Here is a 27,207-nt window from a genome sequence, read left to right on the forward strand (position 1 = left end):
CCATATTAATGGGAACAATATATATGTTCCCATTAAGCAGCAACTTGTGCACTGACATGAAATCAGCAAGTTCAGCCAGGAAGGTGTGGGTAGGAGACAGGGAGAAAAGCAACCAAGTAGCTACACACCAGGAATAGAGAGAAGGGAAGAAAATGAGTGTTATTAACACACAGATAGTAATTGATAGCCATTAGCTTCTATTACACAACTGTAGGTACAAGTTGAGAAAGACCCCTCTGAAGGTATTTCAGAGAATTTTAAGGAACCCCTAGTTCTTTTCTTCATTTACACCAGAAACCAGTCTTTAATCTACACAATGTATGTATTTTGATTTTGGGAAAAGGGATTGCTTGATGCTTCAGTAGCTGGATACCTGTTTGGTTTTTTGTTTTTTTAAGCTGCTGGCCCTCTTCCATCCCCTACCTGTCCATCAAAATAAACAGACAATGCAGAAGAATGGGAAATTCTCACGTTTGGTTGTCACATCCAATTATGTATGGTATGTGGTGTTCAAAAGTTATTAGGAAGACACAGAATCACTTAAGAACATGAACTTGAGGGTAGGATATACTCCTTGTTTAATATACCATGATATAGCCATGCAAATCATCTAACAATGAGGCCAAATAAGCACACAGCCATTTATTTAAATGCTGTGAAATCCTCAAGGAAAGGGGCTTGTAAATGCAAACTTCTCTGAGAGGTCCACACTGGAGGTCAGCTTCTGCTGGCTTCATTCAGCCACACATTCAAGGTTCCCAAAGAGTTGGGTGTTAAGGCCCTGCCATGTTCCATCAAGGCTGGTGCTGTAAATCAGGACACAGAGGGACTGCAGCAGACATTTGGCCTCCCTTCAAATAAGGCTGGAAATCTCTTTCTGTGTGCCTGAAACCTTCATGGGGAAAGACACAGGAACCTGGTGACAGGGTGTGGGGATGCCAAAATCTTCAGAAAAGGCTCTGAGATGTAGGCAACACTCCAGCAGCTGTGGCTGTGAGGGGAGGAGCAGGCAGCGTGCCAGTGCATGGAGGCACTGCTGGGGCTGCAGGAGACTCCTGATTGCTCGGGTTCCAGGCTGTTCTCCAACCTGAGGTCTGACAGTATACCGGGGCAGGGCAGCAGGTGACAGTGCGTGCTTGCTTCTATCTATGTCATCTCTGTATTATTTGCGGGCTCCTCTTCCCTTCTTCCTCACCTCAGTTCTGAGTATCTACACCACAGGGGAGGGTCTGATCATCCTCCCCTCTCCTCACCACCCAAAGTCCCTTTATTTGCACCTGCCACCACGCCAGGGCTGCTAACTATAACATTTCTGGTTTAGTGTGGCCCCAGGGTTCAGTCAGTCCATTTCAAGTCAGGAAGCCTTACTCCTCTCATTCCCATGTAGCTGTGATGCTCATATTTATCCCCAGGCTTCTGGAACAAAAAGGTACCATCATATCCACTCAGGTAGCCAGCAAGACCTATCAGCATCTGAGGAGAGAAGAACAAACAAAAAGATGAGAAGCCTTTGGGAGAAGATTCCTCTGTCCTCTGAACTTCCCTCCAGCTGCACCCACAGACTTTGGGTTCCCTTGACAACTGTCCATAGAAAATGTTGCCAATGCAACATTTTCTCCTGCAGCTGCCACAGAGCAAAGAATCTTTTGTCTACAGAGCTCACTGCTTGAAACAAATCCTCTCTTGTATTATGGCCGAGGTCTAGGAACAGCACAACCTAAACACTCAGGAAGGAAAAAGAGCCCCACAATTTGAAGGGTAGAGTCAGTAAGGGGCTCTCTGATTCCGCTTTCCTTCAAATGGTATAAAATAAAACACGGCAGCTCTTGGGTCATGGGCAGAGGCTGATTCCTGGGGAATTGGCCTTTTGAAAGGAAAGTGAGATTCCAAGTCACAGTGAGAGAGAAAAGAGACCAAGGAGCTGCATACCAGGAATAGAGACAAGGGAAGAAAATCAGACAGAGGAATGCAAAGACAGATGCTTTGCCCAGAGGAGAAGAGAAAAACTGCCAAAGGCCAGAGGCTGGTTTCTCCCATTCCTAATATTCCAAAGGAGGGCATCCTTGGTACCTCCCAAGCCAGAACAAATCAATTAGAAACTGAGACTGTGAGTCATGAATCCTTCAAAACCTTTGACAAGATCGGCCGTGTCTTTTGTATATTTCCTTGGCCACCAACATTATAAAATTCTATTTTTCACACAAGCAATCAGAAGCAGCTGAAGTATAAAAACTGCTGGCAAATGCCAACCATCTGGGACAGCCCCAGGCTGCTCCAGCCTGAGCCCCGAGCTCTGGCAGGCTGTGTTGGGGGAGGGAATACACTGGCTGTGCGGGGAAAGTCCCTCCTAGCCACACTTGTGGGACTTGGATTTAGACTACTAACCAACCCACTTTTTTCTCTAAGTAGTTCTAAACACAGCCAGTCTCTATAGCTCCAGGTCAAGGTATAGAAGCCAAAGTCTGGCAGTAAAAGACAACAAAGACTTGTTTTTGAAAAGGAAGGCAGGGACCCCAGGGTTTAGACAGGGTCATCCAAATAGCTAGATGAACTAAAGCTGCCAAGTGGCAATCAAATGGATCCCTCTTCCCACCTGGGATCTCACAGGACAAGCTCGCCTGGTATTGGTCATACATTTCCAGACTGCTTGGCTGGTCTGGAGAGAAGAAATGTACAGATGCTTTGGATCTCAGTGCCCTATATTCTAGTTCTCTGATCATGGACAATATTTAGTATCTCTGAGCTATAGGTAATAAAAACTTCCTCACAGGGGGCATGAGGATTAGAGGTGCTATTAAGTAAACACCTAACACTATACCAAGCACTTGGAAGACACTCAAAATTCAATTCTCTCTCAGTTCCCTTAAGGTTAAAAGTAGCCCCAAGTTAATTTCTTCTTTTTTTTTTTTTTTTTTTTGAGACGGAGTCTCGCTCTGTCACCCAGGCTGGAGTGCAGTGGCACAATCTCAGCTCACTGCAACCTCTGCCTCCCGGGTTCAAGCAATTCTCTGCCTCAGCCTCCCGCATAGCTGGGATTACAGGCATCTGCCACCACGCCCGGCTAATTTTTGTATTTTTAGTAGAGGCGGGGTTTCACCATCTTGGCCAGGCTGGTCTTGAACTCCTGACCTCATGATCCACCCGCCTCAGCCTCCCAAAGTGCTGGGATTACAGGCATGAGCCACCACGCCTGGCCCCAAGTTAATTTCTTAACTAAACAACTTTTCAAATCAATAGAAAAAAAATGAATTACTAGAAAAAAATGACAAATTCATAGAAAACAAAATACAAATGGCTAACATATGAAAAAATGTTCAACCTAACTCATACAGTCATGCAAATGAAAACAGTGATATGTCATTTTTTACTCTCCAATTGACAAAGTTTTTTTTTTTTTTTTTTTTTTTTTGAGATGAAGTGTTGCTCTTGTCACCCAGGCTAGAGTGCAATGGTGCGATCCCAGCTCACTGCAACCTCCGCCTCCTGGGTTCGTGCGATTCTCCTGCCTCAGCCTCCCAAGTAGCTAGGATTACAGGCACCTGCCACCACGCCCGGCTAATTTTTGTTTTTTTAGTAGAGACGGGGTTTCACCATGTTGGCCAGGCTGGTCTCGAACTCCTGACCTCAGGTGATCCGCCCGCCTCGGCCTCCCAATGTGCTGGGATTACAGGCGTGAGCCACTGTGCCCGGCCAACAAAGTTTTTAAAGTATGATCGTACCAGTGCTGGCAATGATGTGGGGAAGAAAGCACTGTCATACACTGTTGGTGGGAGTATATATGATTACAACATCTTTGCAGGAAAACTTAGCAATATCTAACTCAATTTTAAATGTGCATATTCTTCGATTTTTTAGCTTGGCTGCTGGGAATTTTTCATATATACCTGCACAACTATACAACGATATATGTACAAGGATGTTCACTGCAATATCTTTTGTAATGACTAAAAACTGGAAATAACATACATGCTGCCCACCAACTGAAGAGGGATAAATACTTACGGCACATCTACATAATAGAATGACACACGGCCATTAAACAGAATGAAGCGCATCTTCATGTGCTAATGTGGAAAGAAGATATATCATGTTTTAAACACAAGCTGCTGAACAACTGTAGACTTATCCCATTTGAGTTTTTAAAAAGAATTGTGTGTATATATAATGTGTTGTTCATATGTACATATATAAAAACATACACGCTTGTATTTGTATAAAAGAATTCCTAGAGGAATATAAGAAACTATTGACAAAGATGACCGTGGTCACCTCTGCAGACTAGAAATGTGGTGGATGAGGCTTCTGACCCTGTACTTCCTTCTGTCTACTACGTGCAGGCTTTTTTATGTTTTAGGTTCCTGTTTGACTGGAGCCGCCAGGTGCCCAGGGTTGGTAGGCAATGTGAAGTGGCAGGTCTTGGCCTCAGTAGCAAAGGAGAAAACTTCCTGCTTGCCACTTGGAGGGGTTTTGATTCCTTGACTGGCTTGGCCTCAGAACCTGCAGAAGCTACTGCACCCTCTCACAGGTTTCCAGTTTGCTCATCACTCTCTTTCAACCAGACAGAACACAGAACCATCAGGAGCTAAATTAAGGGTGCAGATGGGCCGCATTCCCTGAGGGCAGCCTTAGAAGCCTCACACTTCTCCCTTCACACGGGCAACCAGATGTGAGGAAGGCAAGGCTTTGATATAATATTATTATTTTTATTTATTTATTTATTTTTGAGATGGAGTCTTGCTCAGTCGCCCAGGCTGGAGTGCAGTGGCACGATCTCAGCTCACTGCAACCTCTACCTCCCAGGTTCAAGCTGTTCTCCTGCCTCAGCCTCCCAAATAGTTGAGACTACAGACGTGTGCCACCATGCCCAGCTGATTTTTGTATTTTTAGTAGAGATGGAGTTTCACCACGTTGGCCAGGCTGGGCTCGAACTCCTGACCTCAGGTGATCTGCCCACCTCAGCCTCCCAAAGTGCTGGGATTACAGGCATGAGCCACCACGCCTGGCCTAAGGCTTAGGTAAATTAAACAAATCAGCCAGTCCTGTGCACATGTCCACAGTGCGCTGAGAACCAGGAAAACTCCAAAAAAGAACGGGCAGTCCCCACAGAAAGACTGGGCTGGGTTTCCTATGAAAAATCTTCATCAGAAATCTGGTTCCCAGGCGAGCTCCATGCAAATATTCAACATGTTCTGTTGTTTAATTCTATGGTAGTAACAGATGTAGTCTGAGGAGTGAGCCAAGGCAAGCTTGTGAGGCACTGTGGTGTCATGATTAAGAAAGAAGGCTCTACGCCAGCCTGAACCTTGATTCTGCCACTTACTAGCTTGGTTCCCTATGACGAACTACTTATCTTCCTTCAGTTCCCCATCTGTGTAATGGGGATGCAACAATACCTACTTTATAAGGTTGTTCTGAGGCTTACATGAGATAATGCCTCTAAGGTGACTAGAACAGAATAAATGTTTTTAATTGTTCTTGTTATTGTTGTTATAGTATAAAAGAGATAGGAAGAGGCATAATATGTTCTACACTTTTCTTGGGCTCAGAGCCAATTTTGAAATAGGCTACCTGTTCTACCTCTCTTCCCATCCCTCCACCCTGTAGGGCCCCCTGCTCTCATGCTTTCTTAAGCCCAACCATAGGTGATCTTTGTGATCTTTGATAAAAGATTACACTCCCTGCCTCCTCCTGCCTTCCCTGCTCCTGCCTTTATCCCCCAAGTACTACATGCTCCAAGATCCCTCCCCACTTAATCACAGGAAAATTCCTGTCCCCTTGGTGCCCAAGATGTAAGTCTCCAGTTAGGAAGAAAGACTTGAGTGAATTCCAGGGCTAATCCGAGAGCCTTCTCAGAGGTTTTTGTTTTTAAAAGACTAAAATGGGCCAGGCACGGTGGCTTGCCTGTAATCCCAACACTTTGGGAGGCCAAGGCGGGTGGACCACCTGAGGCTGGGAGTTCAAGACCAGCCTGGCCAACATGGTGAAACCCCGTCTCTACTGAAAATACAAAAATTAGCCAACGTGGTGGCGGGCGCCTGTAATCCCAGCTACTTGGGAGGCTGAAGCAAGAGAATCACTTAAACTTGGGAAGCAGAAGTTGCAGTGAGCCAAGATTGTACCATTGCACTCCAGCCTGGGCGGCAAGAGTGAAACTCTGTCTCAAAAACAAACAAACAAAAAAAGAGTAAAGTGAATTCTAATTGGTTGAATTTCTAATGGTAAAACATGTGAGAGAAACAGATCAAACCATGTGTATGCTGGGCATGGGAAGGGAGAAAGAAGTCAGCCCCATATGGATATCAGCCTCGTAAGCTATTTCTGCTTCATGCAATGTATTCCTATCTCTTTTTTCTTTTTTAAAATTGAGACAAATTCACATAACATAACATCCACCATTTTAAAGTGTGCAATGGGTGGTTTTAAGTATATTCACAAGATTGTGCAATCATCACCACTACCTAATTCTGTAACATGTCATCACCCCATAAAGAATCCCCACACCCATTTGCAGTCACTGCCTAATCCTCCCTCCCCTGAGATCCTGGCAACCACTAATCTACTTTGTGTCTCTGCGGATTTGTCAGTTCTAGATATTTCATATAAGTGGAATCACAGGGTATGTAACCTTTTGTGTCTGGCTTCTTCCATTTAGCATGTTTTCCAGGTTCATCCATGTTGTAGCACGTATCAGAACCTCATCCCTTTTTATGACCAATTATTCCACCATATGGCTGTGCCACACTTTGTTCATCCCTCCCTCAGCTGATGGGCCCTCTTTCCATTTCTGAGCCCAGAGGACCCTTAAAAAACACCAGAGATTTTCCATGAAAGTAGCTGGTCTGAAATGTCAGAAAATTCTTTCTACAAGTCCCAAATTCTCTCTACAAGCCCCAAATCCAAAATCAAGATGTGGCTCCAGCCCTTAGGAACAATCCTCTGGGACCAGAGAGCTGCTGTTCACCACACTGCTCACCTTTCCCAGGGGCGGGTGCACATCAAAGAAAAATGTACGGTTGATATAGTAACTTCCCATTTTTCCAAAGTGAGTCTCATCCCAACTAAAGGAAACACAGAAAGAGAAACAAGAATTTTAATTATCATAAAATCCAAATGGCCTTCATAAAGCATGGTTAAAATTAAAGGCTATGCATTTCAAACAATTAATGCAAAAGTCTGGATTTAAAAAAAAATCTTTTGACACAAGTGATTTTAGGAAGAAAGACATCAAGCTGGCCACTGGTCTTCATTTAGATAGATGAGAAAGGCGAGCAAATATTCACTAGCCAGTTACCAATTGAGTTAAATATACATATACTTACTCTGTATCTTGAGTTTCTATTTATTTTAAAAGGACAAGATGTTTTCTCATAATATGGAAAGGTTTGTAGTAAGAGTTTTCTTCTGGCTGGGTACGGTGGCTCACACCTGTAATCCCAGCACTTTGGGAGGCCGAGGCAGGTGGATCACGAGGTCAGGAGATGGAGACCATCCTGGCTAACATGGTAAAACCCTATCTCTACTAAAAATACAAAAAATTAGCCGGGCATGGTGGCACGTGCCTGTAATCCCAGCTACTAGGGAGGCTGAGGCGTGAACCCGGGAGGCAGAGCTTGTAGTGAGCCGAGATCGCACCACTGCACTCCAGCCTAGGCGACAGAGTGAGACTCCGTCTCAAAAAAAAAAAAAAAAGTTTTCTTCCTATCTCCAAGTAGCTAGTGTAAACAAAAATTTAAATTAAAAAAAGTTTCTTCCAAGTCTGCTAACTTCTGAGACAACATTTGCTATTAGAAGGTCCATTACGACACTGTTGGGCTGCTGGTCAGAGTTGAGTCTATAAACCATGATTGTCACAGGAGTCTCATTTTGCTCAGCCACCCTGTGACAAGTAAGCTGCTAACTGTGATCTGGCTGATCTTATACTAACTAGTATATAAAAGTTGAAGGTTTTCTTACTAAATTAAGACCACATCTAAAACCTATCCTCATTGCTTAAGTTATTTTGCAAGTAAATAAGCGATTTGAATAAACAGGCTTTCAAACACAATGCAAAGTCCTCTTTTATACAACCACATACACCTTTCTACACCACACATGAGGGCTTTGGGAACACAGCCAAGTCATCCAGCAGAGCCTGGCCTTTTCTATTTGTTATTTTCTCCCTGTAGCTCAAAAGAAGGGTTACTTTCTAGTAGTCATCAATCCCCAGGTCATGAGCAGTCATTATTGACCTACTACATAAGGGGAAAACATGCTTTACCTAAGAATCTAAGGTTCTTTTTATATCTTACTTGGTGGGTCCAAGATAGGCAAAAGAATAGGTCTATTTCAGCATCTGCTGAACACCTTGCTTGACAGGCAGTGAGGACATTGGCATGGTGAGGTCAAAGACAGAAATAACTTCAAAGCAGGGTAATGAAACTGATTTGCAGAAAGAGAGATCCAGTCCCAGCTCCACCACTAATTAATGGCACAACCCGGCAAAATCACTTATTCTCTCTAGTCCTCTTATCTCATCTACAAAATGAAGACAATAATATTATCTGCCCTGCCCACCTCCCAGGGAGGCCTTAGGGCTCAACTCAGATAACACATGTGAAAGAATTCTGTAGACTATAAAGTACCATCCCTGCTGGGCCCTGTTTAAACTGTCCTGACATTTGTGGTTAGTTTTTAAATCTGTTTGGGAACATACTAACAAAAGGATTCCAGTTGTTTTGTTTTGTTTTGTTTTTGTTTGTTTTTTGAGACAGAGTTTCACTCCTGTTGCCCAGGCTGGAGTACAGTGACACAATCTTGGCTCACTGCACTTTTCACCTCCCGGGTTCAAGCGATTCTCCTGCCTCAGCCTTCCAAGTAGCTAGGACTACAGGCAGCCGCCACCACACCTGGCTAATTTTTGTATTTTTAGTAGAGATGGGGTTTCACCATGTTGGCCAGGCTGGTCTCAAAACTCCAAACCTCAGGTGATCCATTCTCAGCCCCCCAAAGTGCTGGGGTTACAGGTGTGAACCACCGCACCCAGCCTGGGCTCCAGATTTTTACTTCAAAAGTTTCCCAAGTAAAACCAGTTGTAACATTCATATTTCCTCCTGGCTTTTATTGCTTGTGTTAGGAGAGACAGTCCTCTGTGGCTCTCTTGTGCTCCTCCAGGCCTTGCAAGGTATGCCAAGAATGCTGTTTGCAGTAAACAACCTTGAGGGAAGTTAGTGTCTCCCTGAGACAGAGGGCTGTCTTGTTTATTGCTTGCCATAAAACAGCAGATTCCCTAAGCTTAATATTACTCAGCTGTGATGCAAGCTACTGCATGTGCAAGCATTCATCCAGTCCCTCAGCACCACGTGGGACTTAGTGGCAAAGGAAACTGATGCCAACATGCTGATGCACATCCCACTTGCTGTGCCATGAGAAATAAAGTCCTCTGTCTCTGACCCAAGACTTTGTCTTCTGTCAGCATGCAAAAAACAGTGACAGGCTAACTTATTAGCTAATAAGTAGGCTAAGATAAAATCGCAGCCCCTGACAGTGTGGAGACAAGCATAGGATGAGGAGAGACATAGTCTTTGGTAAGAGAAAGAATGAGGGCCTCCATGGGCAGGCAATGGGGTAGTGAGAGTCCCCCACTGTCCCACTATTAGAGAGGCTGATGGAAAGAGGTAGGATTGAAACAAGCCACTGAATGTCACCCTGGTTACTGCCCTGTCCTCTGGGCAAAAGGAGGAAGAGGAGTGATCATGACAATGGCAGCAAGCCCAGCAGCCCCTGCCAAAAGGCAATATGGATGTGGCTGCTCAATCAACAAGTCTCCAACGGTGCGGCAATAGGACCCTGCTATATAAGATAGAACTTTGAGTAAAATGAAACACTGAAAGATCCTTGGGGGAGCTGTGTACTCAAGACAAAAGTAAATATAAATATGACTTGCTTTGTGGCTCGGAGCCACTCTCTCCCTTTATGTCCCAGGATCCCTCCCACTCTACCACAACCTCAGCTGCATTAAAGACTGAGATGATTAAAGGTTGGGCTGAGGTTTCCATGGCCCTAAAGGGGGCTGAAGGTCATACACACCCATCCTAGTATGCTGGAGAGCCCCAGGGAGGAGAGGGGCAAACTCAGGGCTCTGCTGGATATGAGGTCCCATATCTCCACCCTACCGTGTCTCATGGGGGGAAGGATGTACTACACACAGAGGTTACCGCAGACACTCAGGACTGCAGGGAGAGCCATAGCAGTGCGCACAAGGACTAAAGGGAAAAGGGACCCTAACCCTGAGGGAGCGACACTGGGGAGGTCGTGGTGCAAGCCTAGTGAAGAGCTAAAGGAGCAGAAAAAGCTTCTCCCCACTCCCTGCAGCCAGCACCGCCACACTCTCCGACTGGGAAATGGCAAAATCTCTGGCTGGCTGTCACCATAGCCCCTGATGCAGGCCTTCTAGACGCATTAGTTCGAGAGGAAAAAGTGTCCACATTAAACTGGTAATGTTTGAGCCACGCTCCCTGTAGGGAAGGGAAGTTAAAGTGACATTCCAGGCAGAGCTCTTTGGGCCTCTTCAACGTACTATTCCTGTGGCTTCCAGTGCTGAATGTATAGCTGATACTGATCCCATAAGTGTCGAAGAGGATTATCCTGTGCAAGGGCTGCTGCGTGTAGACAGGTGATCCTGTCCTCTCCTGGTGGTCCAGAAGAAAAAAATCTACATCCCTGAAAGGGAAAGGAAATAAATCACAGGCTTAAAAACTTCGTGGCGGCTGGGTGCGGTGGCTCATGCCTGTAATCCCAACCCTTTGGGAGGCCGAGGTGGGCGGATCACCTGAGGTCAGGAGTTTGAGACCAGCCTGGCCAACATGGTGAAACCCTGTCTCTACTAAAAATACAAAAAGGTAGCCAGGCGTGATAGGGGCGCCTGTAATCCCAGCTACTCAGGAGGCTAAGGCAGAGAATTGCTTGAAGCCAGGAGGCAGAGGTTGCAGTGAGCTGAAATTGCGCCACTGCACTCCAGCCTGGGCGACAGAGCGAGAATCTCAAAAAACAAAAACAAACAAAAAACAACTTTGTGGCTGCTAGAGTACTGAGAGCCATGCACCAGAATCACAGTGCCACCTGCTGGACATAGGTACCAAGCACACCCTTTTTAAAAGGGCAGCTATTAACTTCTTAGTTAACTACTCAACACTTTGAAATTGATTGCCAGACCCATAAAGGCCTCAGGACTCCCTGGCCTAGTATTCCCACTTTGGGGTGGGTCAATGGGAATCTACTGATAACAAGGGAAGGGTTTAACAAGCCTCACTGATCCTATGGAAATAGTACATTCAAGAGTACAGCTGGTAATCCCAGCTATTCAGGAGGCTGAGGCAGGAGGATGGCTTGAGGTCAGGAGTTCAAGACCAGCCTTGGCAGGATAGTGAGAACTCATCTCTTAAAAAATCTGTTTTAATTAGCTGGACGTGGTGGCACGTGCCTGTAGTGCCAGCTACTCAGGAGGAGCCCAGGAGTTTGAGGATGCAGTGAGCTATGATTGTACCACTCCACTCCAGACTGGGCGACAGAGTCAGATCTCATCTCTAAAAAAAAAAAAAAAAAGAGTATAGCCAGCCTGGCCCTAGAGTAGAGGCATCTTGGTTTTACGTGAAGAAGTGGCAGCTCCCACTCTGGGAAAAACAACCTTCTCCGCTACCTGAAGCCGAGCTGCTGTTCAGTAGGGCCCTTGATTCACAGGGGTTCCTGTAAATGCTTAGGCCTGGCTCACAAATGATTAGGCTGAGTTAAAAGCTGATGTTGCCCACCAGGCAGCAGCAGGCACTTAGCCCCAATGACAACTCTGGATGGCTGATGGCAGTAAGGATTGAAGCATTTGGTATGCCACTTGGAAGACTAAATACTGAGAGATGAAAGCTGAGAAGTGTGGAAACACATCATGGCTGCCTGCCAATAGGACAGACTGGATCACTCACGTAGGTGCCCACACTAAGGGCAGGTACTCTCATAAGACTGACTGGAATCAAACTGCTGATCCAGCCTGCACCACCAAGACTGCTGCCATAGCCACCTGGATTCATGCAACAGGTGTGGAAACATCTACCATCATGGACTAGGCACAATGTAAGGGACTACGTGTTTCTGAGGCAGAAGCCACCACTGCGTGCCAGACTTGTGACTCCTGCCAAAAGTTGGCCTGCTTGTCTTGCAGTAAAGGAAGCCACATTGCAAGGGGCACTGACCACACCTGCTCCTGGGAGATTGACATTAGGACTTTGTTCCCTTCTCTAGGCTCTCATCAGTACCTTGCTACTGCTGATACTTTTTCAGTTTACAGTGCTGATGTTGCTTTTCTAGTCCAATTATCTGACTCTGTGTATACCACTGTGGCCCTTGAAACTAAACTGCCAGGTTTTCTGCTTTCCAAACCATCTACAGTCTGACACTGGCATATCTTTTTGTCGCAATGGCCACCCAACAGTGTCAACAGTCAATAGCCAAGGTATTCGATGGACCTCCCACACTCCCTACCATCCATAGGCATGACATTGTCAAGTACTGAACAGTTCCCTCAAAGATCAACTCAAAAAGATTTTTGATTCTATGTTTTTAACCTCCTCCTGGTCTGCAAACCTTACTGAAGCAGTTTGGTCACCGAAGGCAGCCATTCTCAGAAATGAGTCATCTCCTTTTGCCTACCAACTGGGTAATGATCAGGAAAAAGGGGTGGAGGGTTATATAAACCTATTTTGAAAATTTGAGATTCTCCCCTGACCATTTCTGGCCATGATTCATCTTTCTTTCCCTTTACAGAAAGCCCAGATCAGCTGGGAGGAGGAGGCTATCTATGTAACTCAGACTTAATTCTAGTTCAGTCACTAGATTGTCTTGTTGGAATGGCCTGGTGCCAGAACATAAAGTTAATGATCATTTGGTTGGGTATAGTGCTTTTAAAGTCCCCCTACAGTGGCCCACATGTGTCAAGGTAGAAGACATAATGGGCCTCTGTCAATTTTCTAACAATTGGATATTAAAAGGCCTGCATATTGGTAGGGGATAAATGGAGAAAAGGTGAAGTTATAGTTACTAGGGTAGGACACACTTATTATGTAGCAATGGAAGGAAAGAAACAATCCTGGCATCTGGGGAAGGAACACCATAGGCCCCTGGAGATGTAAAGAGAAGGGAAACAATGTTCTCTTTGTCCCTATCCAGCACCAAAGCCTGGCAAACATTCACATGGTCCATCTAGGTCAAGCAGCAACTGTGGCTGGCAATCTGACCTGTGGCTGAGTTTGTCATCTCACTATGAAAACAGAAAAACTTTATCTAGTAGGTCAGTATAAAAAAGAAAATAAAAAAAGAAAACAAAAACTCACATGGACATGGCCAGTCTTGAACTATTCCCACATGCCTGATGACATCAACACCAACTCCCAAACGCAGACCTCCCTCATAGGTGTGCAAACACACAGATCAGCACCACCTTCTATCAATGCGGCTGATACAAATCACATGCTTCTCCTGAGATCCTAAGGGCCTTACTTAGGTTATGCCTTGTCTAGTGATTGAGGCTGCAACTATTCAGTGACACTGCCCATGTAGTTGAAACCACTGTAATGGTAATCAAATTTGATGGTGATCCAAATAAAAATCTAACAAAAATCCTGGAGTGGTCTGTACTCCTCCAAGTAATATGTTAGTGTAAGGAAGAATGGGTCACAAAATATCTTTCCATTAATCATGGTAGTTAATTTTTTTTTTTTTTTTTTTTTTTTTGAGACAGAGTCTGGCTTTGTCGCCTAGGCTGGAATGCAATGGTGCGATCTTAGCTCACTGCAACCTCTATTTCCCAGGTTCAAGTGATTCTCCCACCTCAGCCTCCCGAGTAGCTGGGATTACAGGCACCCGCCATCATGCCCGGCTAAGTCTTGTACTTTCAGTTGAGACGGAGTTTCACCATGTTGGCCAGGTTGGTCTCGAACTCCTGACCTCAGGTGATCTGCCCGCCTCGGCCTCCCAAACTGCCGGGATTACAGGTGTGAGCCACTGCGCCCAGCCTGGTAGTTACTTTCTTAAAAAAATTTTTACAAGGGTAGTGGGCTATTGTAATTACTGGTAATGACACCAAAGATCAGAGATCAATCTGAACCCCTGTGCACAGGTCACAGTGGTTAATAGACTGGTCTTAGACTGCAGCCCAGATGTCTGAAATAAGATTCCTCGGTGCCCCCAGGACTTATTCACAAGTGGCTGAATCCAGGACCCTGGAGCGCATGGTTGAGGTAAATACTGTAAGCTAGCCTTATTCTGCTGCTTAGAGTCCCATTGACAACAACCTTAATTAAATGCTGTAAGGGACAAACTGAAAAGATGTGAGTAGCCAGGGGAGTTGTATATTCATGTGAAAATCTGCTAGAAGCCAAGACCATAGAATCGAGGAGTGAGAGAGGCTGTCAGATTGCTCGTGCCTCTACACATCATTCCGGGTATACCAAGAATGCAAGGCCCTGACTGCATCTCACCTGGGCCATTTCTCATGGTTGTGTTTGCAGCAAGCAACTTTGAGAGAAGAGGCAGTGTCTCCCTCCAGGACAAAGAGGAGGTCTGCGTACTGCCTTCTATAAAACAGCAGATTTTCCAAGCTTGTCGTTCCTTCACTTGGATGCAACCCACTGCCTGTGCAGTCATCCATTTAAACCCATAGCGTCACCCTGTGGGACTTGGATGGCAAGGGAAACTGCTTCTAACATGCATCCTATTTCCTGTAATAAAGTCCTTTGTCTCTAACCCAGGAGTCTCATCTTCTGCCAGCAGTCACGACACAATAACAAGCTAATTTATTAATTTCTAAATAAAGCAACCCTGACAGTCTGTTTTCTTGCCTGCTTTTTGCTTAAAGAATTCCATTTCTGACACCCAGTATCTGGATAGCACAAGCTAAAACCTTTAAGAAAATAAATCTCTTCTCACAAGACGAGTTCTGACTCATAAAATCCTTTGGTCACCATACCTGAACACCCAAACTGTCCTTGCCCTATAGGATAAAGGTACACAGTTAGGTATTTTCTCCTCTGTTGATGCCTGAAAATCCTGCAGACATAGGAACTCAGGCCTTAGAAAATTCTGTACCCAAAGATTTGCAATTCTCTTTGGAAAGTTGAAAGCACCTTTAAAAGCCACAATTTGCAAGCCAGGTGATGCACTGTAACATAACCTGGAAGACATGAGGGCTGCTTCCTCAGATCCTAAGAATCCCACTGCCCCACCACCAGAGCAAAACGATCCCCCTCCCAGAGAATGCACCTCGCCAGAGGCCAACCCACCCGATACCTCAAGTTCCCCTCCACCGCAGCCCTCCTCCTATAGATCCCGCCCCCTCCGTACCCTCGGGCCAATCAGAGGGCGGCGTCCCGTGGCGGTTGCCATGGTGCCCGCCGAGTCTCCCCCATCACTCACCAGATGTGCGGCGGCTCGTCCAAGCGGTGGAAGCGGGTGGCGAAGGACAGCAGCGTCACCAAGGCCAGCAGGGCCCACCAGCCGGCCGCCTCGAAGCGCCGTGAGCCCCAAGCAGGCCGTTTGGGGCTTCGCGCCACAGCCTCAGCGGCCACGTCCCTGCCTGCGGCCCTAGCAGCCTGGGGGCTACAGCGGCCCCTCCGGGGACGCAGCTCGGACTCTGCCAGGCCTCCGCCCGTGGCCGGCGGCATCTTCCCCCTCCTCTGGGTCGCCCTCCGGCCCGGAGGCACACTTTGTCTGACCAGCCGCCCCGCCAAGGAGTCACAAGAGGGCAGCTCGGGGTACCCCGGGAAATGCAACGCCCTCCACTGCAGCGGAGCGCGGGGCCCCGGGCTCGGGGCGGGGCGGGCAGCGTGGTCGCGGCCCGGGCCGCTAGGAGGCGGCAGGAGGCGCAGAGCATGTCGGGACCGGGAGGGCCGGCCGGCCCGGGGCGGGGGGGACTGGGCAGGAGGGGTCGGGCTCAGGGAACTGCAACTCCCAGCAGCCCCCAGGTACGGGGCGTGGCGGGAGAGCTGGGTGAGCCAGAGGCGACCGGAAGGATCTTTCTAGTCCAGCCCCTCGCTTTACCCGGACGAAAGACACGGTCCTGATTCGTCGAGTCTCACTGAGCCTTAGTCGTCGGCAAGTCCCAGGCGCGAAGTTTCTCGGCCTGGAGGAGGGGGTCGTGCGAAGTGCCAGATGCAGGCGGGGAAGGTCTGTGACGCGCACCCGGGTGGAGGGAAGCTGGTTAGACACCTGGAGACCCTGGGGGGCGAGGTCAGAAGTGAGCTGCACCGCCCGCCCAGGCAGACAACGACTCCCGGCGTGCAGTGCGTTGCGCCGGGCACGCTCTGCGCCTGCGTGCTGCGCGCTGCCCGCTGGGGCTCGAAGTTCCGGGAGGGTTGGGCCAGAGGAGGCGGTCCTGGTGGGGAGTGCGTAGCTGGGTGGAGTCGCTGTCCGGTCGCGCTTCACTTCTGCTCCGCCCTCCCTGCTCCCCATAACAGACCCCTCCCTCCACTAAGGCTTCCAAACGTCGCCCCAAGCCTCCCAATTTCTCGCAGCCCTTCACGCTCTTCTCTTGGCCCTAGCAGGAGGTGACCTTCCAGTAATGTTTGTATTTTAAGAGTCCCCGGGCCGGGCGCGGTGGCTCACGCCTGTAATCCCAGCACTTTGGGAGGCCGAGGCGGGCGGATCACAAGGTCAGGAGATAGAGACCATCCTGGCTAACACAGTGAAACCTTGTCTATTAAAATACAAAAAAATTAGCCGGGCGTGGTAGCGGGCGCCTGTAGTCCCAGCTACTCGGGAGGCTGAGGCAGGAGAATGGCGTGAACCCGGGAGGCGGAGCTTGCAGTGAGCTGAGATCGCGCCACTGCACTCCAGCCTGGGCGACAGAGCGGGACTCCGGCTCAAAAAAAAAAAAAAGCCCCGAGCGAGGAGAGGCAGTCATGACAATCACCTGGGGAGCTTCACGGCTTTCACATGTTCTTCCCGGGGCCCGCTCCAGAGCCACTCTGTTCATCTCTGGTGGAACGGGCTCGAGAATCTGCATGTTTTTATAAGCGGTCTAGATGGTTCTTAACGTGCCATGAAGTTTGAGAACCACTTTTATGACACTAAGGAAGGTGGCACGTTAGATGAGACTTTGCGTCACGTTAATAATGTATAGTCCTCCCTCTTCCAAATGGGATTTTAGGAGTCTTTTTCTCAAATCATGTGTAAGGCGTGGTTTAAAAATAAAATCTGCTAAAGTAATCAGAATGCATATTTGAATTGGAAACAAGTCTTCTAGGAGTGCTGATGAGATGGATTCTTGGGCTTAAAGTTTAGTTCTACAAGTGCAGAAAGGAACGGGGCATGGTTTACGTAGTTATCACTGGTAAGAGAAGGCAGAAATTGCCTAAGAGATTTCAGGTTTCCTGCTTGTGGGTCGTGATGGAGGGCAGCAGCATTTACCATGCTTCTGGTCACTCGTAGTACAGATCCAAAGGTGTAATCCAAAGGCATTTAGCCATTAGGTAAGGCATTTCTTCAGGGATTCTAAGCTAATTAATGTCTGCCACACTCTAGTGGTCACCAGCAGTCCCTGTCCCTTGGCACCAGGAGTCCCTGTAGCCTGGCTAAGTAAGGAAAGGGAGTTGCATCTCCAAATAAGGAAGATCCAGTTGTGGCCACCCAATTCCTCCTCTTCGAAAGACACTTTCTGCCCATCACCTGCTTTCTGTGCCAGGACCATCTTTACTTTCTCCACAAAAGGTACCTTCAGGACAGGCTGGGACTGCTGGGCTTGGGAACCATCTTGGAAGGGCCTAGGTTCCCACTTATACCCTTGCCATCTAGCAGACTGAGTTGGTAGTACAGGGATGGCAATAGCAAGTTCAGAGAGCAGCTTAATATGCTAGGGGTGGCAGAGGGGAGAGGGAGCTTTGGTGAAATGTCTATAGTCAGAGGGGTAGTAAACAGGGCATCTGAGAAGTTCTTTCAAGTTCTCCCCCATCCATAGGGATACACATGTTTTGGTGGGAAGATTCATGAGTGCTAATCACTGGCGAGTCTTTCCTGGGTTCCACTTTGAAATGCTGGCTCCCGAAGAAGTACCAGAGAAATTAACTTTGAGCCCCTTAAACCTTGGAGTAGAGATCGCACACCCAGCTGCCCCCAAGGGCCCAAAGGTAACAAAAATGAGAAAAGTGGGCCAGATATGGGCCATGGCAGACCTGAGAGCGCATACGCTGGTTGATGGGGGCCATTAGTCTGTTCACATCAATTGCTGCTATTTAGGAACCCAAATCTGTCTCCAGATTTTTTTAAAGAAAAAAAAAAACAGGTGTTGTATATAAAATGTCATGATTTTTATTTTTATTTTATTTTATTATTTATTTATTTTGAGATGGAGTCTTGCTCTGTCCCCCAGGCTGGAGGGCAGTGACACGATCTTGGCTCACTGTATCCTCCGCCTCCTGGGTTCAAGCAATTCTCATACCTCAGCCTCCCAAGTAGGTGTGATTACAGATGCACACCACCACACCTGGCTAATTTTTGTTTAGCCATGTTGTTTCGCCATGTTGGCCAGGCTGGTCTTGAACTCCTGACCTCAGGTGATCTGCTGGCCTCAGCCTCCCAAAGTGCTGGGATTACAGGCATGACCCACCATACTAGAATGAAATGTCCTGATTTTTTTTTTTTCTTCTTCTTTGAGACGGAGTCTTGCTTTGTCGCCCAGGCTGGAGTGCAGTGGCGCAATCTCGGCTCACTGCAAGTTCCACCTCCCGGGTTCACGCCATTCTCCTGCCTCAGCCTCCCGAGTAGCTGGGACTACAGGCGCCCACTACCACGCCCGGCTAATTTTTTTTTGTATTTTTAGTAGAGACGGGGTTTCACCGTGTTAGCCAGGATGGTCTCGATCTCCTGACCTCGTGATCCGCCCGCCTCGGCCTCCCAAAGTGCTGGGATTACAGGATTGTCCTGATTTTTAAACATTGGCAACTACTTGAAACATTTTAAACTACTGTGTTGAGCAAACAGAAATTCTGAGGGCCAGATAGGGCCCCAATGAGCTGCCAGCTTTTGACCTCAACTTTGGGGTGAGTGAGCATATCTGCCAGCTGTTTTTATGGGGACAGCTGAGAGCCCGGAGGACTGCTGGGAGGTGGGGTTGAAGGAGGTATGTACCAAAGCATCAAAAAATTAGAACTCCTTGTCTTTCTGCATTGCTAGAAGATGCCCTGCAATCATTTTAGGGCAACCCTTTGTTTTACAAATGAGGGAGCCGAAGATTTAAAAAGGCAGAGGTTTGTCCAAGGTCGTGCAGAGCTGGTTCCTGCACCAGGTCCAGACTCCAGATGCCAGCTCCCAGCCCGCTCCACCACTCAAAATACTGCATCAAAACCAGGCCACGCTCTGTTGGGGGGACACCAAACCTGGCCCCAGCAGGAGCGTAAGAAACTTCCTGTGAGTTGGAAAAAAATGCCTTTTTTTTTTTTTTTTTTTTTTTTTTTTTTGAGACGCAGTCTCGCTTTGGAGTGCAGTGGTGCGATCTCGGCCCACTGTGACCTCCACCTCCCAGGTTCAAGCTATTCTCTTACCTCAACCTCCTGAGTAGCTGAGATTACAGGCACCCACTACCACACCTGGCTGATTTTTTTTTGTATTTTCAGTAGAGACAGGGTTTCACCATGTTGGCCAGGCTGGTCTCAAACTCCTCACCTCAAATGATCCACCCACCTTGGCTCCCAAAGTGCTAGGATTACAGGCGTGAGCCACTGTGCCTGGCCAGAAATGCCCTTTCTGACCAGAGTCAAAGTTCCCCCAATGCCTGGGTAGCCCAGCTTCCCCATTGGCTCCTGAAATCCACCCCTTTAGGTTTCCTTTCCCTGCTCAGAAGCTGTGCCAGAGCGGACATTCCCTGGGAGGCTGAGGGTCACCACGATACCATGACAGAGTCTGGCAAGGTATGGAAGGCACTCTCAGGCTAGCTGCCCCTTTGGGGGCCTCTTGGACCTCAGGAGCTCAAACCAGCACAATTTTGGAGCCAAGGGACCTCATGAGCCTCTCAGAGAGCTTGGAGTCTGCCCTGATTTGCGCAGATGCAGGCCTGAGAGAGGAGGCCTGGCAGGATAGGAAGAAACGGTTGACTCCTCCCAAGCTGGAGCCCACCCAGCATGGGTTAACACGCGCCTTCGTCCTCTCTCTCCTCAGCCCATCCTCTATTCCTATTTCCGAAGCTCCTGCTCATGGAGAGTTCGAATTGGTAAGAGATGTGCCTCCTCCAGGATGAGTGCTGGAGTGGGGTGGGCCGGGGCGGAGAAGCCCGGGTGCAAAGCTGGCCTGGGATGGAAGGGGTGCTCTGTCAGAGAGGACCTCACCCCCAGCAACCAGCATCCCCCGCTCCTAGAACCCCCATCCCTGCATGGCATCTCCACCCCGGAAACACAGGGTGAGGATGGGAGGAAGGGGGTTGTTTTTTCCCTTGGGACTGACACTTCTCCCGACACTGCTCTCCAAAGCCCCTTGGCAACCATGTTTAAAGCAGGGTTACAAAATCCACATGCCCCTAGTAACTGGCAGGGGAACAGCTGGCCTCTCTCAGTTCTTATCTTATTTGAACTGGCAAAGCAAACAGAACGGGCCAGCGTCAGCCTCGGAGGCTTCAGAAAAGCAGAAACAAGGGCCCTGTGGCTAGTCCTTGTTTGACCCTTCCCTCCCTTGGCTTAACACAGCCTTTGGCAAAGATCATAACCAAAGCAGCCTGTACTGAGGAAAAGCTCTGTGCTGAGTGCTTTTGTGTGCCTGATTCCATTTAAACCTCAGCAACCCTAGGAGGGAGGTACTATTATTACTGTCCGCATTGTATAGAGGAGGAAGCTGAGGCACAAAAAACTGAGGCAACATTCAGTAACTTGCCCAAGATCTTTCAGTTACTAAGAGGCAGAACTGGAATTTGAACCAGGTAGTCTGGCTCCAGAGGCCCATTAAGTTACTTGCCCAGGGCCACACAGTTAGCAAATGACTGTGATGAAATTTGAACCCAAGAAGCTTGCCTCCAGAGTGTGGAGGCAAAGCCATCCTCCGTGACCCCTCCTCCATCCCATAGTCACTTGGTATTTGCTGGGATCAGTAAGCAAGAGCACTGGGTGCCAGGAGAAACTTTCCTCCAAGAAGATGAACCCATCCCTGGGCGCCAGTGCCTCTGCCCTGGCTGAGCCAGAAGCCGGAGCAATATAGGTGCTGTCTGTAGGGCCTGTGTGCTTTGGCCTTCCCTCCTCCAGGTGTCTCCTCCAGCCCCAAACACTGTCACTCCCTAGACTGGAGCTGACCAACACTAGGAGGAGCCTGGTATTGCCCAGGCTCTGCACACCATGACATGTCTGGTCCTCCTCCCCTCATTCCTTTGCCCTTCCCTGAGATTGGCCATCACCATACTTGAATGCCCAAGTGTGTGTAATACACACATGCATGCACACGCACGCAGTCTTCTCCACTAGTGTTGACCCACCCAAGTTTTTTTTACCCTCAGCTTGCCAGGGGAAATTATCAAAAGGGATGGAGAGGAAATCTGATGACTGGAGTCATGGCAAATGCTCTGAGGCCACCAAAGAGCCTGATGCCTGTCTGGAATCTCTAGTAAACAGCCCTGAGAACAGAGAGAATAGATTGGAAGAGATTCTTCTCCAACAGAACAAGAGTGCCATCTGTCTGTGTGTGCTGTGTGTGGCCACCTGAGCTCCTTCCCTTGGCCCTTAGTTGCCTTCTTGAGGGAGTAATTGCATGTCTTCAACCAAGACACTGGTCACCACTGTTTAAGGCCCTGGGGGGGCAGAGGTAAACACAACACAGCCTTGCTGTCCTCCAGGAGCCCACAGAGTGCCAGGGCATACACCTTTATCACCACCCAGGGGGCATGAGGGCCCCATTGGGGGGTCCAGATCGTGAGGTCTCTAAGAGTTCAGGGGTGAGTGAGGCAGAGCATCGTGCATCTGGGGTAGGGAGCACGTGGTGACAAGGAAAGCTGAGAGAAGGGGATAGTGCCACGGTGAGCCTTGACCACCCAGAAGTGTAGAGAAGCCTCCCCCTCTTTGGCCTTAATGTCACCTTAGAAGGGCTCTTTCCTTTAAGAGTATGGCGAGAGGCTGTTCTTTGACTCTGCTATGTGTGGTCTCTCCTAGCTCTGGCCTTGAAAGGCATCGACTACGAGACGGTGCCCATCAATCTCATAAAGGATGGGGGCCAACAGGTAAGAAGGCTGTGCCCAGACCACAATGTGGGAATTGGAGGCCTTGAACAGGCACCAGGCAGGGGAAAAAGGGGAGGCTCTGCCCCAGAGAAGTGAACCTGTGTCTTGTGGACTATCACTGCAGGAGGCTGCTGGCTCTCCCTTGTGGGACAAGGTGGCAAGGTGTGCAGTAGCAGGAGGCCTGGGAAGGGCCCAGGTCCAGACTGTGTACCCCAGCCTGGGCTCTCCAGTGCCTGACCTTGGGAGGGTGGGTGGCGAGTGGGTCCCCACCCCATACTGGGCCCTCTGGATGGCTGACTAGGGTAGGAGCTGCCTTGGTGGCCACGGTGTGAGATGCAGGGAAAGCCCATAGCCAGGCTGTTAGGATGAAGCCTATGGCTCAGCAGCTGCTGGGCTTCGGGAGACTGCATGGATCCCCCATGGGCCTAGGATTTAGGGCCTTCCCAGGGAAGGGAGATGGGGGTGGGTGGCAGGCCTGGGGTTCTCCTGCTTGCTTGGCTTTCCTCTGGCCAACTCAGGCCAGGCCACCCAGCCCACCAGGGCCTTGTCTCCACAGTTTTCTAAGGACTTCCAGGCACTGAATCCTATGAAGCAGGTGCCAACCCTGAAGATTGATGGAATCACCATTCACCAGTCAGTGAGTGCAGGGCCTGGGGGAGGGCCCTCATGAGAGCAGTGCCCTGAATGAGAGCGCCTGACATCTCTTCCTCGCCTGTGTACAGTCAAGGTGCCTAGCACATAGGAGAGGCTCAATACAAGACTCGTGGGGAGAGTGCGAGGTTATTTAGGAAAATAAGGGAAGATTCACGCACATGGAGAGCCAAGTTCTGCATGATAAGGTCCAAAAAGGCTTATAGGGCTTGAGGTGAGCAGAAGCAGGGGGGAAGAGGTGTAGTGATGGTGCTGGAAGAGGAGAAGGAGGAGTTTGCTGGCCCTGTCCCCTCTGGTCTAGGGGTCCTGGGCCCTCTCCCTGCCTCACTGCTCCCCTCTGGACAGCTGGCCATCATTGAGTATCTAGAGGAGACGCGTCCCACTCCGCGACTTCTGCCTCAGGACCCAAAGAAGAGGGCCAGCGTGCGTATGATTTCTGACCTCATCGCTGGTGGCATCCAGCCCCTGCAGGTGTGGCACTTGTACACTTGCACCCTTGCACACCTGACACACTCTTACACTCACACATTGGCTGTGAGCTGCCCAGTGTGGGGGCGGGGGTGTCAAGGGAGGGAGGGGGATTCTCAGGGCCTCTGACCTGGACCATGTGAAAGAAGGGGGTGAAGATCGCAATCTCAGAATTCAGCCCCCCAGCGGGTCCCCCGCTGCGTTCCGAGAAGCTCTAGTTTCCAAGGACGCATGTACAGGTGCTTGGGGTGGGGAAAGGGCCAGAATGGCAGGGGAGAGACTGAGCAGGCCCCAGTCCAGGCCTCCTGCCTTTAACCAGAGCAGCTTCCCTTTCATCTGTGCTATCTCAGTCATATACTGGGATACTTGTAGGATTTTATTTTTTAAGTGTCACTGTTAAAACAGACAACTAAGTATTAAAAACAGTTCATCTGTGTCAGCTTCTACTCTGAATGAGGAAATAGCCCCAGAAAGGTGGAGTGACTTAGGAGTCCCACAGGTAGGTCATAACAAAGTGGGGACTAAGTCAGAATCCCTGCATGCCTATGCCCTCTACCCCCATGTCACTTTAACAAAGGATGTTGGAGCAGACAGACATCTCCATTTTATAATGAGGAAACAGAGGCAAAATGGCTCCAGAGGTGCCAAGATGGAGCCAGGCTGGAAATCTCTGGAAGCCGGTCTTGTGGACCTCCCTCATCCCAGCCCCACCCTCTTTCACACTCCCTCTCCTCACAAGGGACCATGCAAGGGAGAAGTGAGGGAGACAGGCCTCGAGTTGTGGGCACACCTGCCACAGCCATGGCCGCGTCCTGTGTCGCATGAATAGGGATTCTTGCACATCTGTGACAGAATCACGTGGCTTTTTGAGGCCACTGGGGCAGCCTGCGAAGGTGGCTGCTGGGTTGGCTACCTCCCTCCAACCTCAGGGCCCTGGTTGAAGGAAGGGGCTCATGGAGCCTGGGGGAGAAGGGATAGACATCCAGCCAGGGGCAGATGGGAAGTGAACTTCCCTGAGGGGGTTTGGCGAAGGGGTAGCCCCCACCCAGCTGTCAGAGCAATCACAGATTTTCTTTGGGCTGCACAGAACCTGTCCATCCTGAAGCAAGTGGGAGAGGAGATCCAGCTGACCTGGGCCCAGAACGCCATCACTTCTGGCTTTAACGGTGAGTCCTCACCCCTGTGAGCTGCCCCACAGTGGCCTCTTAGAGGTATGGCCCTCGCACACAGGGGCCTGGGTATCTGAACCAGCCTCCCAGGCTGCTTTGGGCCTGACAGTTGCATGGATGAGGGCAGGACTGGGGAGGCAATGGGCTGGGTGGGCATCCAGACCTTAGCTCCAGCACTTCTAGGAACCTCGGTCCCTGAGCCCACAGCCCTTCATAGCTGGATGGCCCAACTTCAGCTTCACTGCCTACTCCAGCTGGGAAACCAAGGCCGGCACAGCGCCAGCCATCAGAGTGAGAGCTGTCACCGTGGCCAGTGGCAGGACTTGTCCACTCTAGTGGGGAAATGGTGATTGTCTGTGCGGAGCCTCAGGAAACAGAAGCTCATCCCTAACAGCTCTCTCGAGACCTGGCTGCCACATTCTCACCAGCAGCCATGCCCAGTCTGTCACTCAGTTGGGCGCCCATTTCATAACTATGGAGGCCAAGGCCCAGAAAGCTTTGTGTCCCCTCCCTGCGCCCAGAATAAGATGTTTATGTGGCCTCCCTACAGCCCTGGAGCAGATCCTACAGAGCACAGCGGGCATATACTGTGTAGGAGACGAGGTAAGCTGTCCCCAGACCTCCCCAGGCCTAGCCACAGTGGCTGCCTCCCTCATGCTGACCTCCCTCAAGCTCAGAGCTTCCTGAGAAGGCGTCTGCAGGGGGATCTCTGTGCCATGGGGCACTCCTCAGCTCACTCCCACTAAACCGTCTCAAGAGGGAGTTACTCAAGGTAGAAGACTGGCTGTGAGAGGATGAGGCGGGCCAGCATCAGTTGAGGGATTGTGCTAGATGATGTCTGCGCAGTCAGGGCAATCCATCTTCTCTGGCCCTCTCAACCCACAGAGTTGGCTGTCAGGGCAACTGGAGCATGGCCTGGGAGGGCACTTCAGCTCCGGGGGACAGACTCATGCAGGCCTAGGGCAGACAAGAATTGGGGGTGGGATGGGTGAAAGAGCCGAAGCAGATTGTTGGTACCCCCAGTAGAGTCGCAGTGGACACACCCAGTCCAGCCACTGACGCTGGGGTATGCACCCTGATGGGAACCCACCGGACTCTCTTTCAGGTGACCATGGCTGATCTGTGCTTGGTGCCTCAGGTGGCAAATGCTGAAAGGTAAGAGAGAGCCCCGCCACCCTCCCTTCTCGTGGCTCTGCCCACAGTCAGGTCCCACTCAGCTGGCGAGATAGCATCTCATGCAGACTCTTCGCCAACCAGCCAAGGAGCCCACCATGCCAGGCCACATAGCCACTTCTGCCTGGAAGAGGGCAGAAGAAATTGGGGCAGTGCTCCTACTACGCCCACCACAGCCCAGATGAACCTGTATAGATAGCCCCAGCTCCTAAGAGGAGGTGGCTCACCTGGTGGACCCCCAAGAGCACCTGCCTGATGTCCTCAAATATGGTGTGTCTGTGAGCAGTAGTGAGCTCTACCTCTGCATCCTTCCGTGAACCCTTTGGTAGGGCACAAATGAGCACCTCTCTGGAAGGCATCATGCTAGGCGTTAGGGATATGGAAACGTATGGCACATTCCCTGCCCCCAAGAAGCTTACAACATGGGGGAAGAGAGTCTGTATATATAAATGCCTAGCACTGGGCCTTACACATAGCAGGTTCTCAAAGAAATAGGAACAGTAGGTAACAGATGCCAAATGATACTGCACAAGACCTACCCATCCCCTATGAATAAGGGCTGCCCCATCGTCCTTCCCTGGACAGCTCCCTCGACCTCATCCAGCCCTGCCTCTCTGCTCCCCCTGCTGCATCAGGGCAGTCTCCCTGTGTCCCTGAAAACCTTAGCTTAGCAGGTGTTTCTCTACTACAGATTCAAGGTGGATCTCACCCTCTACCCTACCATCAGCTCCATCAGCAAGAGGCTGCTGGTCTTGGAGGCCTTCCAGGTGTCTCACCCCTGCCGGCAGCCAGATACACCCACTGAGCTGAGGGCCTAGCTCCCAAATCCTGCCCCGTTGGCACAGGGCCACAGGAGCAGAAGCTGGGTGGGCTGAAGAGGCCTGGAAACGAGAGTCTTGAGGAGATGGGAGACTCAAACTCTAGCCCTGGATCTGCCTTCCTGCTGAAACCTGTTCCACCTCAGTCCCCTCATCTGTCACACGCATGTGGGGTGGCGTAGGGAGATGCGGGGAGCAGGGTGGGCAGGAATACTGTTATCTATGTGACGGGGCAGTCGTGAGGCTGAGATGAGAATGTGGATTAAAATGCCTGGCGTGCTCACCGTAACACCACGGGGAAGGCTGTGTGCCTTTTCTCATCCGCTTTTGTTGTGTGTGACTCCAAAGAATGCCCGCACTGAAATTTGGCATGAATTAAACTGAAGCCCAGCCTCTACCTTGTTTGTCTAAGACTGAGCTAGGTTCCAGAAGATGAACACTGTCCCTAGCTAGAATCCCCTGTGCCTGGACCAGTAGAGGAAGTCAGTCAGCCACTTGCCTACCCTGTGGCAGGCCTGGCCCATGGGACCTAAGGGCAATGATGAGAAATATACCCAAAAGCCTGCCTGAAAGAATCAGACAAGATCCAGGGAGATAACAGATAGAAGCAGGAAAGCATCTAGTGACTGGCTGAGTTCTCAGGGCTAGGAATGGTACCGTTGTTAAATGTTCCACTCCAGGCTGGGTGCAGTGGCTCATGCCTATAATCCCTGCACTTTGGGAG

The 27,207-nt window shown here is 49.6% G+C and overlaps 2 protein-coding genes across 15 annotated transcripts in view; one reads left to right on the forward strand and one right to left on the reverse strand.

Moving 5' to 3' along the window:
• Positions 1-15,939, reverse strand: part of POMT2 (protein O-mannosyltransferase 2) — a 45,912-nt gene extending 29,973 nt beyond the window's left edge. For all 9 annotated transcript variants that reach the window (XR_008671213.2, XR_002002609.3, XM_055361074.2 and 6 more), the window contains exons 1-3: positions 15,436-15,939; positions 6,974-7,058; positions 1,369-1,473 (exon numbers count right to left, since the gene is read on the reverse strand). Coding sequence is in view for 7 of the 9 variants with exons in the window: in XM_055361074.2 (XP_055217049.2) it covers positions 1,369-1,473; positions 6,974-7,058; positions 15,436-15,683 (438 nt within the window). In the remaining 2 variants the exon portion in view is untranslated. The remainder of the gene's footprint in view (positions 1-1,368; positions 1,474-6,973; positions 7,059-15,435) is intronic.
• Positions 15,940-16,045: 106 nt separating this feature from the next.
• Positions 16,046-26,880, forward strand: GSTZ1 (glutathione S-transferase zeta 1). Of its 6 annotated transcripts, none has more exons than XM_004055496.5 (9): positions 16,046-16,185; positions 20,170-20,221; positions 22,137-22,204; positions 22,761-22,841; positions 23,201-23,326; positions 24,411-24,489; positions 25,043-25,095; positions 25,598-25,647; positions 26,357-26,880. In XM_004055496.5, exons 1-9 carry the CDS (start codon positions 16,171-16,173, stop codon positions 26,481-26,483), a joined length of 651 nt encoding a protein of 216 aa, XP_004055544.1. In that variant the 5' UTR covers positions 16,046-16,170; the 3' UTR covers positions 26,484-26,880. The 6 variants fall into 6 exon arrangements, with proteins under 6 accessions (XP_004055544.1, XP_004055549.1, XP_063554128.1 ...); XM_063698058.1 differs by lacking the exons at positions 16,046-16,185; positions 22,761-22,841 and adding exons at positions 16,345-16,565; positions 17,542-17,727 and having other exon boundaries at positions 23,157-23,326; XM_004055500.5 differs by lacking the exon at positions 16,046-16,185 and adding an exon at positions 19,615-19,922.
• The last annotated feature ends 327 nt before the right edge of the window (positions 26,881-27,207 follow it).

The sequence above is a fragment of the Gorilla gorilla genome, chromosome 15, assembly GCF_029281585.2.
Source record: "Gorilla gorilla gorilla isolate KB3781 chromosome 15, NHGRI_mGorGor1-v2.1_pri, whole genome shotgun sequence".
NCBI classification, from domain to species: domain Eukaryota; kingdom Metazoa; phylum Chordata; class Mammalia; order Primates; family Hominidae; genus Gorilla; species Gorilla gorilla.

Bases quoted from the DNA above. Each gene is read 5' to 3' on its own strand.
- GSTZ1 (XM_004055500.5), top strand. The intron at 25,096-25,597 runs GTAAGCTGTCCC...ACTCTCTTTCAG, and splicing joins TATACTGTGTAGGAGACGAG to GTGACCATGGCTGATCTGTG. The intron at 25,648-26,356 runs GTAAGAGAGAGC...TCTCTACTACAG, and splicing joins CAGGTGGCAAATGCTGAAAG to ATTCAAGGTGGATCTCACCC.